The sequence below is a fragment of the Saccostrea echinata genome, unplaced genomic scaffold, assembly GCF_033153115.1.
Source record: "Saccostrea echinata isolate AGI-Se365-2 ecotype Australia unplaced genomic scaffold, CSIRO_AGI_Sech_v1 ptg000016l, whole genome shotgun sequence".
NCBI classification, from domain to species: Eukaryota; Metazoa; Mollusca; class Bivalvia; order Ostreida; family Ostreidae; genus Saccostrea; species Saccostrea echinata.
Window position 1 is genome coordinate 19,641,626 of NW_026889765.1, and position 14,582 is coordinate 19,656,207.

General features: G+C 33.1%; 1 protein-coding gene across 1 annotated transcript in view; it reads right to left on the reverse strand.

Moving 5' to 3' along the window:
• Positions 1-14,582, reverse strand: part of LOC133188540 (adenylate cyclase type 1-like) — a 41,505-nt gene that overhangs the window by 5,922 nt on the left and 21,001 nt on the right. The window contains exons 3-16 of the mRNA XM_061324012.1: positions 11,836-11,985; positions 11,300-11,421; positions 10,546-10,657; positions 8,848-8,975; positions 8,259-8,417; positions 7,983-8,124; positions 7,154-7,330; positions 4,820-4,878; positions 3,892-4,039; positions 3,376-3,473; positions 3,027-3,111; positions 2,216-2,311; positions 1,200-1,456; positions 19-139 (exon numbers count right to left, since the gene is read on the reverse strand). Of these exons, the coding sequence (XP_061179996.1) occupies positions 19-139; positions 1,200-1,456; positions 2,216-2,311; positions 3,027-3,111; positions 3,376-3,473; positions 3,892-4,039; positions 4,820-4,878; positions 7,154-7,330; positions 7,983-8,124; positions 8,259-8,417; positions 8,848-8,975; positions 10,546-10,657; positions 11,300-11,421; positions 11,836-11,985 (1,854 nt within the window). The remainder of the gene's footprint in view (positions 1-18; positions 140-1,199; positions 1,457-2,215; positions 2,312-3,026; positions 3,112-3,375; positions 3,474-3,891; positions 4,040-4,819; positions 4,879-7,153; positions 7,331-7,982; positions 8,125-8,258; positions 8,418-8,847; positions 8,976-10,545; positions 10,658-11,299; positions 11,422-11,835; positions 11,986-14,582) is intronic.

Genomic DNA, 14,582 nt, shown 5'->3' on the forward strand with positions numbered 1-14,582 from the left:
TACTCATTTAAAAGTTACCTGTAACTTCCATAGGAAGTCAATTCTCGACGTCCATTCTTGCTGTCGACCTTGAAGATACAAGGTCAACATAAACACAATGAGGACCACCAATCCGGTCACCCAAGTTGGCACATGTCGTCTACAAAGCCAAAAAACTTTAAAAATGTACAAGTTTATTAAAAGAATAACAGGTGCTAAGTCTGCAATGCTTCTTTGTGAGAAAATATATAACGTTACATACTGTTACTTTTTCATTTCCGATGAACACTGCTACTTTCGTAGTATGGAGGAGCTTTACAGTAAGTTTGTAATTTCATAAGGTTATTCAATATTCAAATTTAAGATGGGTGAACAAGGCGGGCAGAGTGCCTATAGTGCGACAAACATGAAGTGAAAAATAAAATCGCAATTATATCAAAATTTTCTTTGATATTTATTCATCTTGCATTAAAGTATACTTTTTGTAAAATCTCTGCAATTTACAAAATCTCACAAAAAGTGAAATTATTTGCCTATGAAATAGCATACACACACAAAAGAGGACAATAAGGATCATTTTCTCATACTTTAACAAAAAAATTTCAATATGAGTGGGTCCTCGCTCCATTTTTTGTTTGCATAAAAATATACATTTTTTGGTTTACAAAAATATGGAACAAAGACCCACTATACCTAAAAAGTACACTATTATGACAAAACATTCGGATCTTTCCGAGAAATACTTAAAGTCCATTAGTCAAGCATGATTTAAATGCCACAATTCAACAGGAGCTGTTTAGCGTAGTGGTTAGCGTGTTAGTCTCAAAGCAATATGATATTCCATGTTTTTATTGCTAGGGTTCGAATCCCACGAATACCGTTTTATTTTTTAATAAAAGAATACTTTTCTCCCGAAATCTTTTTTTTTCTCAGAAAAGTTTTCCTGGTCACAATTTCACAAATTTTAATAATGAGAACTTTATTTAAAATACTTCATTCACAAATTGAATATGATTTTTTTTTTTTATATCAGAAGCTATAGGCATTCTGCACGCCTTGTTCACCCATCTTCTTTTTTACGAGCAAATTTTTACTCGTTAAGTAAGTCATACTCTCAATATATTTTTTTCATTTTATTCTAATTCAAGTACATGTACATGCAGCTGAATTGCACGTGACAAAACTTCAGTAATTTTATTGCAGTACATCCAGACACTCACTCATGCGTTCCATCAAAAGAATCGAATATTTTGTGATGGGTGACCTTCATGACAACAGTGTATACGGCTAACATGAGAACCATTAACAGCAGCTTAATTCCCGCCGCCAGCTTCAAAAACACAGAAACGGAAATAAAACTCAGCACCCCAGCTAGAAAAATGTATTGTGGGTAATCACATGATAAGTGTGTGTCACCACTTCCGGTCAAACTCGTCATTGTCAAGGCTTCAAATAGTGTTGAAGATTGGCAACAGAACTGAAATCAGATAATGGTTTTGTATGTAAAATATACAGATAATGTATTATTTTGAAATATGAAATAAAACACAAAGAATATAAAAAGTATCAAAAAAAGTAAATATGCTTATTCAGCATGAAGTTTCACCATTGTTTTGCATCTTTGTTCAGTTGCTTAAGAAACAATATATTTAATATGTGATTACACTTGTTATCAATTTTATTGTTGGCTTCAAACGGTTACACATATCATAAACGAAATATCTTTGTTTATAACTCAAATTAACAATAAAAGAAGTCTTCAATCTTATTACGAGCAAAATGTTGGAATTAACTGAATCAAGTTATCCACGTATGTCAAACTATATATTTGTCAATGCCCAACAACAAAATGCACATCTGTTATCCTAAATACATGTACTATCATATTATAATATGTTTATATGATAAAGGCAGTGATTTTTGAATGTTTATTGTACATTTCATTAACTGTAACTTTTTAATGAATGATTTCGATAAATGCAGATTGGCATATAAACCAAGGTCCAGTCAGCTTTCAATAAACTTTTTTTTTCCATTCATGCTAGAAATATCAGTTAACCCTTAAAACAAATATAATTTAAGGTAAGGCATTATTAAGCAGAAAACAATTGTGCAGAAAATTTCGCCTTTAAAGCAACATTCAATAAGACTGCTTAATACTCTTGTCTACAGGAAATGAAGTATATTTTTTGAGAATCTGGGTGCAGTATTTATATAAGGATGCCCTTGTACTTACAATATTAACTTGAGACATGGAATAAATCAGAATTATCGTTGTCAGCATTATAAACAGTCTGAGCCCCGAGGACTTCCGAATATCAAAGACGGTGCACTGTAAAAAAAGCGAGAATACAAATTAAATGCCGACGTGGTGTATATTTTAGAGAGAAAACTATCGATTTTACAGCATCGATCTGAAAGTATATACAAGTTTGTTTTTTTTTAATTTGTAAAGCATGCATGTAAAATGAACTAGAAATGAGATGGATAGATAATATACAGAAAATATTTAAACTATGATATTACAAATGGCAATAATGAAATATTCATGCAGTAAATTGAAAAAAAAAAGACTCTGTAATCAAAAAAATAATACAAAGTACTGGGAAAGAGACTAGTTTTCTAACTTTTTTTTAGGAATTTATACAATGAACAACGGAACATCAAAATTATATGTTAAACAATATTTAGTGTCTTGTAATATATATAACTGAAAAAAAACCTGTATTCCATTTTGAAAGACCTGTAAAAACACTTTCCAATGGTACATTGTGTTTCGTAAATAAATATTTAGGTATACACTATGCAATACAAAATTAAACAAATTAAAGTCTAACAACTCATGTTGAATCAATATAACATGACGTTAGATACAGAATTTGGCTTGGATAATTTATTTTGCAGAACTTTCTTTCTATAAACCTTACATTTTCTTGAACAGGAAAGGGGTAATGTTTGTCTACTTGTTTGGCTTTTTTAAAAAAAAATCCTTCCTAAGTCTGCATGTTATTTTGTTTTTCTATCAAAATATATTTTTCTCCACTTACTTTGAGTTTGACGCTTAAAATTAACATCAATACAAGAGCGATCCAACAAAACGTAGTCAGGAACAAAATCAAAAGCAGCATGGTTCTGAAAGATATAAAAATACAGAACTACAGTACAACTTGTCTAATCTGGTTGTTGTGTATTCCGAAATTTTGACTATTTAGTATGATGAAAACTTTTATCTCCCTTTCAATACAGTCAACTACATGTTTGAAATGTTGTCTTATCCGGCAAATTTCTATGAACCATTTGTGTCTGGTGTAGTCTAATAGTTTTACAGTAATTCATGGCCTGTTATCCAGCAATTCAGATAACTTTACTTTCTTTTAAATATTCAGATAATTTTACCTTGGTAAAATGGCTGTTTGAACGCCCGCCATACACATCAGCATAACTAGGGAACATATCATACTGCTACTGAAGGCAAAGTCGTTTGTAGATTGGTACTGTGAATATACATGTGTGGTCAGTCAAAATCAATATAAATAATTACATGTATATCTAGCTTAATCTTACATACCTAATTATATTTCATTTTTAATTTCGGTAAAACGTGTACTTTGTTCTGCAAAGCAGCTGCAAAACATTAGGTTTTACTTAAAAACCGTTTCTTCTTCAATCGTGTACATATTTTGTCTTTCCAAACAGATTGCAAATGTACTTCAAAATAAAAAAGTGATTGACTTTAGTCTCAAAGTGAAAATAAAAAAAACTAAAGCAGAGTTTTATATGAAAATGATTTATCTCTCACACCGTTTCAATAACAATGCCCTTATTCTAACAATTCTATTTCAAAGTGAAAGTAGTTCAAAGTGAAAGTAGATGATCTCTAATACTGTTCTTAAGGAACTATTCGGATCATACCCTTTTCTCTTGGAATGAACTTTTAAATCTGAGGGTAAAGCTGTTGACTTGATCTCGTTTCTCTTTCTCCAGGTTTCGTGCTTTCAGTGCCTGGGATATGTACAAGTTGGCCGACTCGGTGGAGGTCTGCTGCTTAGAGGGACCTCGACTGAAAAATCAGAACAAGACTCTAACAAAGAATATAAAAATCATTGGGTACTTTGTTGGAATCCGGATAGGGCTACATACTTCACTATCGAGCATCGATTATTGTTTCGATGGCACATTATCGATGAACATTTTTTCGTCGAGTTATCGCGCTATCTCTCCAACGTGTTATCGCATCATGGTCATCGTATTTATCGCGTCATCGCATCATCGTCATCGCACTATCACATGATGGTCTTCGCATTATCTAGCGTCATCGAATCAAGCCTTGACGATGTGATGGTGCGATATCGATAGTGAAGTACTTAGTCCTATCCGGATTCCATAACTTTGTGATGCGAGACCACAATTTCTCACTCGAGAAATCAAAATTAATTATATCAAATATATATGGAAAAATTGAATTTCCCAACTGGAAAATATATATGTATATCTACATCTTATAGCTATAAAATTTCGAGAAAATTTCCATAAATGGAATCATTTTAATTCAATGGGGGGGGGGGGGGGGTTCAATGTTCATGGGCTACCAAAATTTTGCTGGTTCGTAGGGACGTGATATCCTGGGTAACTCGATCAATAAACTAATTCGCTGACAAAGTTATCGTTCGAAGGGATGTAAATTCGTGGGCAAGGGTGCTCTCCTAGAGAAAGGTTCCTCCTAGAAAAATACGAACATTGTTTTCCCACGAACAATGATATTTAACAATTCTTTTTTGAAACCGAGTAAATATAATGTTAGTCAAAAAACTTTATTTTTCTGATTTTAATTTATTTTTACCTTGACTGTCCCTGGAAGGCTTTTCTTATTTTGTCCCTCACGGAGTATTTAAAGTTTGACTGGAAAAAAGGAAAACACACTTAAAAAATTAACCCCCCTGAAAAATTAAGGTGGCATGTACAAAAGAAAATGCAACATTTAGAATTACGTTTTAAAAGTAAAAATATATATGTACTTTTAACAGATGAACAAATAAAGAACGGAAGAAGAAAAAAGCACGCCGGGAAAAAGTACAACTGGTAATAAAGTCAATCTTTTTAGAGAAAAGTAAGAAAATTTCTGTTGGGAAATAAAATAAAGCGACCATTAAGTGACAACTGGAAGGAAAATCGATATAAATGCTCAGTTTGAGAAAAATAAAATGTTCAGATTAGGTGAAATTGGTAGGAAACTGAGCAATAGATTATAGTAGTTGTTGTATAACAGCTTGTATTTCAGATACAGTAATTATGATTAGGAACAATCGCTGTGACTGCTAGATTTCATCCTTCTAAGATAAAACGTATCATTAAGATCATTTTAATATGAACAAATATAGTGTTTATGTCGTTTTTTCTGTCAGTACGGTAATGTGGTAAAGATGTCACTATATAGAATTACAGCTGCACTATTATGTCTTTGAATTTTACACCAAAAAGAGGAAAAACGCAGAAATTTTTGCTTCGTGGGGTGGGATGTTATTGTTAAATATAATATTGAACCTTTCTAAAATAAATCTTAAGAAATCTGAGTTCCCAATTTACATACTGAAAGCTCTATAGTTGATCACGTGGACATGAAACTTAACCTTTGACTCCGATTGTGGTGGACCTATTTCATCTTCGACCTTGAATTATAACCTTGACCTCCTCTATACATCAAATATGATAGAAAGCTTCTATTTTGCATAATTTAAGAGATTGATCGACTGATCAGAGTTAACAAATATACAGAACTTAAACACAAATAACCCGAAATTCGATCTTAGAGGCATGAAGAGAAAGAAAAATACCATTCCCAGACATGTATTCGAAAGTATGATCTACATGTATCTACACACTGAGAGTATAGTATGATTATACAACATCTCTCTTTCGTACTGTCTGGGGTTTAAAAGACTAAGACACGAACCAATCCTGACCATATATATCTAGAAAGACATGGAAGTCGATCATTCTAAAATAAATTTTAAGGTGAATGTATCATTATTAATAGAAGATAAATTTTGCCTGCACACTGTGACTTCTGACAAACAGACAGATGATCTTATCCAAAAGAGAGACGTTATATGAAAAACAGTGCTGTCTATTCTGGATGAAGAAGATTGTTTTGCCGGAGGTGTACCCCCTGAACTGCAGTTGGAGCTTTTCATGTTGAGCAGACGATCGTATATCAAGCAAGCAAGTGTAACTTTCTGATTTATTTTAAAACTTCATTGTTCTGCAAATGTTAGCAGGACATGGTTTTTTCTTCTAAATTTGCCTCCAACATGCAACAGTGTTTCAGAAACGGATGTCAAACAGGCGTTTTTGCTCTTTTATTTTTATTTTCGTGAAATAAAACAGGTCTTCCTGCAGATGGTTCGTCAAACGAAATAGAAAAAGGCAATTTTCTGCGGAAGTCATCAGTTTCGTAAAGATTTCACTAATTGACAAGTGGTCCTCTTTAGTTTTCCTTAGATAATAAATCCCGACTATATCGATTCCATTCTTATAACCTTGAATTAAAAACTTTTTTCCCCAATCGATATAGCAAATCATCTGAATTCGATTTCAACGAATGCGTTTATTGTGTACAAAAAGAGAGAAACATTCTATTTTAAGAAACATGTTCATTAAATGTTTGAACGGATATAAAGGAATTTCCCCGATTTTCTGTGTGCGGACACCATCTTCCTAGAAAAAATAAACACATCCTCTTGGCAATTCAGGCCATGTCTTGTAATTTCAAGAATAAAAATGAAAAATTGCAACCTTTAATCATTTGTTTTCATTTCGGATTGCCTAAATACAGACCAACGACAGAATTCGAATATCTATGGACAGAAAACGTACAGAACATTTTTTTTTTTTTTTAGTAAATAGTCATTTGCTATATCATATCAATTATATGTGAAGATTATTATTAAATATATTAATTTTTTTGTTGTTTATTGATGAAATTTAAATACTATTGAATGTTTGTGTTTTTTATTGGCATGCTTTATTGTTGTGGCTAGTGAAAAATTTCATTGGTGTGTATGAGCGTAGAAGGATTATTTGTGTTTGTTGCCTTTATGGTTTATGTTGTTGTGAATGCCATTCCATGCTTTCTATACACCACAATTGAATTGATATAATGTTCATTTTCACTCACCAATTTTGATCCTGGCTCTTGGCGTGGCGGATCTGACTGGAGGTTAAGGACGTCAGAGAATGGAATTTCTGCATTTAGTCGAATCTGCATTAGCCGCAAGACAATTCTAGAGGTGTTCCGGAAAGACGGCTTCTTGGCTCGGATCAAGTTACTGCGTCCCATACAGATTCCCGGAGTCTAAAGAAATATTTTACGTCAGTCTCGCCGATTTATCTACTTTGATCGGAAATGATACAAATTCGATACATTCAACTAATGCACCGTGAATTACATAACCAGAAACTAACAAGATTTCGAGAACATGAAACATAGAGGTTATCTCATAAAGATAATTTTGGAGATTGCACAGAAATGTTTGATGAAAGAGGCTTTTAGGATGTAGACAAAACGTTATCTATTTGATCTATTTTTAAACCTTTGCTATTTCACGCATTTTGGTTTACCATGTATCCAAATGTTCTTTAATTCGGATTCATTGCACCCTACAGCGTACAATTTATACCTAAAAATTATGCCACTTTTCAATTAAGACACGACTGTCTCTTAAGAGACTGTTAATCTACTGGTTTCAATTAATATATTCTTTAAGTTGCTCTTGGACTCATTTATATTGAGTTTTACATTTACATGTATATCCAAAATTATATCTATAAATAATTTCTAAGATCATAGAAAGTTCTATTAAATCAGACCAAGCCTTAAAGAGGATTAGCATTTTAAAAGAATTAAACAAAGTATTCTATTCTTAACAGTAAACTCAAGCGCAAACAAAACTCAATACACATGTTTGTATAAAATAGGAATTTTGATTTTGAGACTCTACACCCACATTTCTAGGGGGACTTTCAGTAATAAGAAACGTCTCAATCCCTCTTTCTTTCAAATAAGAGTTCCTGTCTCCGCCATTTCCGGGCTCCACTTTATACTCTTCGGGAAGATGACGTAATGTTGCTTTCGTCAAATGCACTCTCCTGTGATGATATTAATGCACATTGTTAATACTTTTCAGAAAATCATCTTTTTTCGGGGAATACTTTAACGCTAGATACAAATCTTTTTCACTAGCTCTGTTGTTGGGTTTTGTTTTTTTTAAATATTTTTTTACCCTGGGATTCCAGCGGACTCCATTTGGTTTGCCAGTGTGACGTCATCACTCCAAACATCAAACTGCCATTTTTTCAATCCCAGAACCCCACTTAGCACTCTTCCGGTATGCAATCCAACGCGCATGTTCAAATTCACATCAGTCTTATCACAAACCATACTGTAATTCAAGGTACAATGTAAATTACTTAAACAATTATTATCTCTCCGTCGTGGATTATATTTACATGTTTTCAAAACTAGTATCTATTATTAAACAATTCTTTCAATAAGAAGTACTAAAAGCACTGTGCTTACAATAACAAATACACATTAGATTTTCTTTTATTCAACAGAGTCTGTGCAATCAGCAAGTATTACCAATATGTGCAAAAAAATCCTATATATATAACAAAAACATTATTGTACTTTTAGGCTTCATCTACGTCATAATGGACAATAGTATTACTTAACTACCATTATTTGACTTATAAACTGCCGATTAATGTAGATATACGATTCAAAAAGGCACGTCAACAGTCAACACTCAGTAAACTGTTAAGAGTTAATCATATAATACTTTAAGCAAGGTTACATCAGAATATATTTACCGAATGACGTCAATCATATCCAGTCCCATATCTACGACAATTTTGGCGTGGTCATCATTTTTCTGGGGTACACCGCAGACGCAGTAGTAACAGTCCCCTAGAATCTTGATTCTGAGACAGTCGTAGTACTGAAACAAAAGTCAAGTATTACATTAGACTGTTTGAAAACATTCATATTACGCAGGTATGTTAAGGAAGCATACAAATCATTTCTCGGGAAATTTAGACTTTTTAAAGAAAATTAAGATTGATAATTTATCAAAGCCGCCGATAAAACGTAAACTACTATTAACTATTACATAAAGACACGGAGTGTCTGAGGCCAAGTAGTGCACCACCTCGACGTCATCACGTGACTGCTATTAATAGCAAAATATTCCTTAATAAAAAAAATTCACAGAACAACACTACCCCGGGGTTTAATAATTTCTTTGAGTAAATAATATAGCTGAAAAACATCTCTTATGCCTAAAAAGTGCTGCTAGAATCCCACTGTCCAATCGGAAAAATAATTATTCCACATATTTGCACGAAACCTTACCCGATGTTTTGCAATATGTACATATAACCCAGGATATTTCTTCAAACCATGTTTACCTCACGATTCTAGCAGCACTTTCCAAGTATTTTAGAACACAAGCTTTCGATGTGTACAAATATTTTGTTTTGAAGTGTCCAGCTTAGTGTTGTTCTTTTGCATTATTTTTGTCACGAATGACAGAGGAAAGGCCAACCGGGATACGTAAATAGCTGACTGTCTTCAATAGAAGATATAATCGATGAAAATAAATCAACATACATGTTTAACAAACTTAAAATTTACATAAATAACACACAATATTCACGGTATTTACTTCTAACCCTCCTTTTACGTATCTTTTTACTTGCCGTCTTAGCCAAATTCTCGTTACACAACATGATCGATTATCAAGTTACTAGTTGAATAGTTATGACGTCATCGGTCAGAGATTTTAATTCAAGTGACAGATACAACATAACAAAATAAAAACATTTGATTTTTGTTAATATTTGCAAGGTTCTATTCATTTTCAGGAGTTACATTATATTTCTAAATAACAATATTAAGAAAACTTGTGTTCTAAACTTGACGTCATCTCGCCTACTGTGACGTCATATTGTATCACTGACTTAGTCAACTCAGATTATCTTAGTGCTTCCTTAACACACCTGCGTACTGAATTAGAGTCACGTGATATTTGAGAGTGTTTAAAATGGAATACTTGCACCTATGTTTATTTTTTTTAAATGATTAACAGAAACAATAATCTAAGTACAAAAAGCACACCCTTGAGTGCAGTTATTTAGTATCCGGCCACAAGTAAGAGTTTTAAATTAACTTGCTAAAATGTTAGACAGCAGACATATGATGAATACAACGATGATAATATATGATTTACTTACTAATGCAACAATGGGCCATAAAGGGATAAAATAGTAATACACACTAATGGGAGACAGCAGGATTGAATTGACCTACATATTATCTAATTTGGAAATTAATCAGTCAGGAATTTTTTTTATTCCCATAATTCATTGCGAGAGATCGATTATATTCTTCTGAGACACGACAGAAATGAACCCATAAACAGATAATCTAACATCTACAACAAATCAAGAAACACCAAGGGATGCAACTTAAATCTTTAATCACGAAGATCTTTTTTTTTTTTGTTTTACCTTTGCCAGGCGATCGAAGCTTCCGAAGAGGTCGTTTAGTATCCTTACCAGCTCCTGTGCCGTGCATTGGGATGACATTTTAGTAAAGCCCACGATGTCAGCAAACAAGATGCTGAAAAGAATTGTTTTATGTTTTATGCAAGTTTCTTTGAAAACGCCCGCCTTACTAATTCAATGTTTTTAGCAAGAATCTTTCTTTTTTAATGTTTAAAAGCTTACATTTAAGAATCAATTTTAAAACTAGAAACTAGTATATCATAGGACATGACTGCCACATCCAAGGTGTATTTGCATTGCAAAATGAAAAGAAATGTACCTTGTTTCTTCAGCATGGGCTAATGGTAAAATATAATGAAAGGAAAAAATAATCTTGAGAAGATTTTTTAAAGATATCACCAAATTTTCAGTATTTCTGAATTATCCACCCTAGGAAGAGGGAGTGGTCCTTCATTTAAACAAGCTTGAATCCCCTTTACCCAAGGATACTTTGTGCCAAGTTTGGTTGAAACTGGCTCAGTGGTTCTGGAGAAGAAGATGAAAATGTGAAAAGTTTACGACGACAACGACAACAACGGACAAATTTCGATCAGAAAAGCTCACTTGAGCCTTCGGCTCAGGTGAGCTAAAAAACAAGTTCTTCAGATCAAATTCAGCGACTTTATGTACTTTCAAATTAGACAAACATTTGCCTCATACATGTACATATAATTAGTTTCAACATTTCCATTAGCCGTGTTTTGTAATCTCTATATACCTGACAGGTTCGTAATGCTTGATGTAAATCTTGTGAAACTGCTGTTCATCTTCAGATATCGTGATGTCATCTTTAACTTCTGAGGCAATATGGCGAGGTAAAACACTCAACAACAGCCGCTCCTGTTATATGTTGTGGCAAAAAAGAAATAAAACTTGTGAAATATCAAAGACAAGTACCTCTCTATAATTTATGACAGATATTTCATTATCGTAATTTTTTGGAAAATATTTCAGGAATGGTTTATCGACTGTGGAGGTCATAGCCCTCGGTACTTTATATACAAGGTTGTATATAATTCGTTCTTTCTTTCTGAAAACAGGTATATGATATTTACTTATAACCAAAGGTTCCATAATCAAACAGATGTATTTAATTTACATACTTCTAAATTTACTGAGTATATCTTTGGCTGACAAAAAGTTTTTTTAATGCTCAATTAAGCAGAAAATAAATTTTTTCCACAAAATACTAAAATTATCTTCACTACATAAAAAAAATCACTTTTACTTTCTTCGTTGATGTAAATAACGTACCAGTTTTTCGTTCTCCTCTTGTATTTCCTTTTTTGCGGCTATGCAGTTCCGAGTGTCTACGAAGGTCTTTCGTTGCGCCCTCTGGTTGACATTGTTGATGAAAATCCCCGCCACATTGACCGATATGAAGAGTATAATATTTGCCAGCAGCTAAAATATAAACAATACCTGCATTAATTACGTGATTATCATCCATAAATACCCAGAAAACAAAGTCTGAGAATAAAGAAATTGCAATGTTCGTCTGCCCTTATGTCTGTGAGTCTCGTTTTTTCCCAGCTAATACATTTGTAATATACCAGAGCATTACAAGTTTATACAAGGTGAAGATACCCATGATATATGTCACCATCTTGGGCCACGTTATTTTGACATCATCAAGGTCATAGATTTCAGAATTGTAAATTCATATTTCATTTATATTTTTCCAACACTGAAACATCAGAGGTACATATCCTTGGTATGCTGATGATCAGAAGATGTGTCTTAGGCCTGTATCAAGCTTCAGGTCATTTCAATTTTGCTCCTAAAAGGTAAACTGTCCAAGGCGAGATTTATAATACATGTACTAGAAAAGTAAACGCTCAAACTTAACAAAATTCTGAACCAGGCCCCAAGACCATAAACTGAAAATTGACTTCAGTCAAAATTTTGATTTTGAATATCTTGAGATTTGTTTCTCATAGGTGTTTAAAAAAATCCATGTTAGTATAATATTTAACTACAAACTCAAGATGAAAACTTTGTTTGATTAGCAAAATTATTCCAGAAGTTATATTCATTTCAAATTTTCATTTAGGTCTGTTCTCAGTTTATGATCTTGAGTCCAGATGTGTCATAACCCTATAGCAAAACTTTTTGGGAAAGGCCATATAGGATTCAGTTGGGTTCATAGCAATGTAATGCAATTGTTGATTCAAACGTTTGCTCCTGATCATCAGGTTTCACATGATCGAAAACTAAATAGTATCTATTAAATCAATTATCTATTTTTTCACTCTACTTGTATATTGATAAAAAATCCAGGCCAATTTGTCTTTTCTTTTTTGAATTCGACTTTCTATAAACCAAAATTATCTCCTTGATATGTTTTCTTTCATGTATACTTTTTTTGTTTCAAAGGATCCAAGTTTTTTTTATGTTTCCGCCAACTAATTTTTTCCATTCAGTTCATAAATCGATGTACAGTTAGGTATTTTACGGGCAACTTCGCTAGTTAACGTTCACATAAATATTTCATAATCAACACTCACACGTCACCGCTGAAGAGTTTGAAGTAGATATATTTGTGAACGAGATGTTACAAGTAATGAAAACTGGCATTTGCATTCGTAAGAAAAGGTCGATAAACTGAAAAAAGGGTGACTAAAGTTTGTTTTTTAAATACACGTAGTAACCCTTTTTTCTTTGTTATTTTTCCATTTCATTTTAGAGGATATCCAATTGTCTTTTCTTTGAAATGGGACAAACTTATATTATAAAGGGTTTCCTTAACTTCCGTCTACTGTGAAAAAATAAGAGTCATGACACTTTGTGTCCCTGGTCGTCAATACTACATACAAAGATCCATCATGAATGCGCACAGATATATTACGATATTTATGGCAGAGAACTGTACCCAATATTTGGCAAAGAGTATGCATTGTTATGAAAATCTGCAATGCAGAGAGCAATTTGTATGTAGAAGTGCAACAATGAAAGGTGCAATAATATATATAAAGTAGCGATCGAGCTTTGAAATAATTGTCGGCAGAGTAAAGAGAGGTCAGAAAAGGTTATTTCTTTCAGCACCCCCTCCCTTCTCCTTGTTTCTTTTTTCGCTTTCTTTCTCTTTCTTCTTCCTCTCCAACCTTCCTTTCTTTGAATCTACTCCCCTTTTCCCTAACTCCCTATAACTTATTTCCCTACTTCCACATTTGAAAAACCTTGAAATGTACAATTCTGACCAAATCCTGAAAAAAAAAATACATTGATACCTTGGACATCTTCTCTGGCAAAATAAGAATCGAGAAGATTAGAAGCACTTAGCTAAGCTATAGCGAAGATAGGATCTTAACACAAGTACATGTGTATATCCGTTCGGCAAAACGACATAATCTAAGATTTAATACTGTAAAACCAATTTACTACCCAATAGGACAATTCTCGAAGATAAAATCGATATTTAATCATTTTGAAGGTTTCAGTAAAGCATTTCCTTAAATCCCCTCTCCTAATATTCATTTACAGAACAATAAAACACAATCGCCTGGAGGTGTTTTGAATGAATTGTATTGTAATTCGTAATTTGAGCGTATATTCTAGGAATCTTCAAACAACGCGAGAATATTGATTCCCCTTGCTATTACTTATAATTACCACGCTAATAAAATACATATAATGGAACCACGGGAATCATATTACGCCACCTTTGACCATTATCAAGACGCTCTATATAGGGTCCATTCAATCCTTTTTCTTCCACGTAATAGAATTACGACTTCCTTTGGAACTTTGACATAAACACTGGCTACTAGTTTTTGCTCTTAAAAGTCGCCAAAGTGCAAGCACCTGGCAAGTAGCAAGACTGCCTTTGTTACAAATATGTTGAGTTTGACAGACCCGGTTACTGTTACCATGCATTCATCACTAGAAGGTTAATGAGAGAGTATTTCTTTTAATTTGTTGATGAAATTCTGAAGTGAAAAAAACCAACAGTCTGTTTGAAAGTTGGCCTCTGCAGCCTCGTTAATCCGGCCACCTTCGAA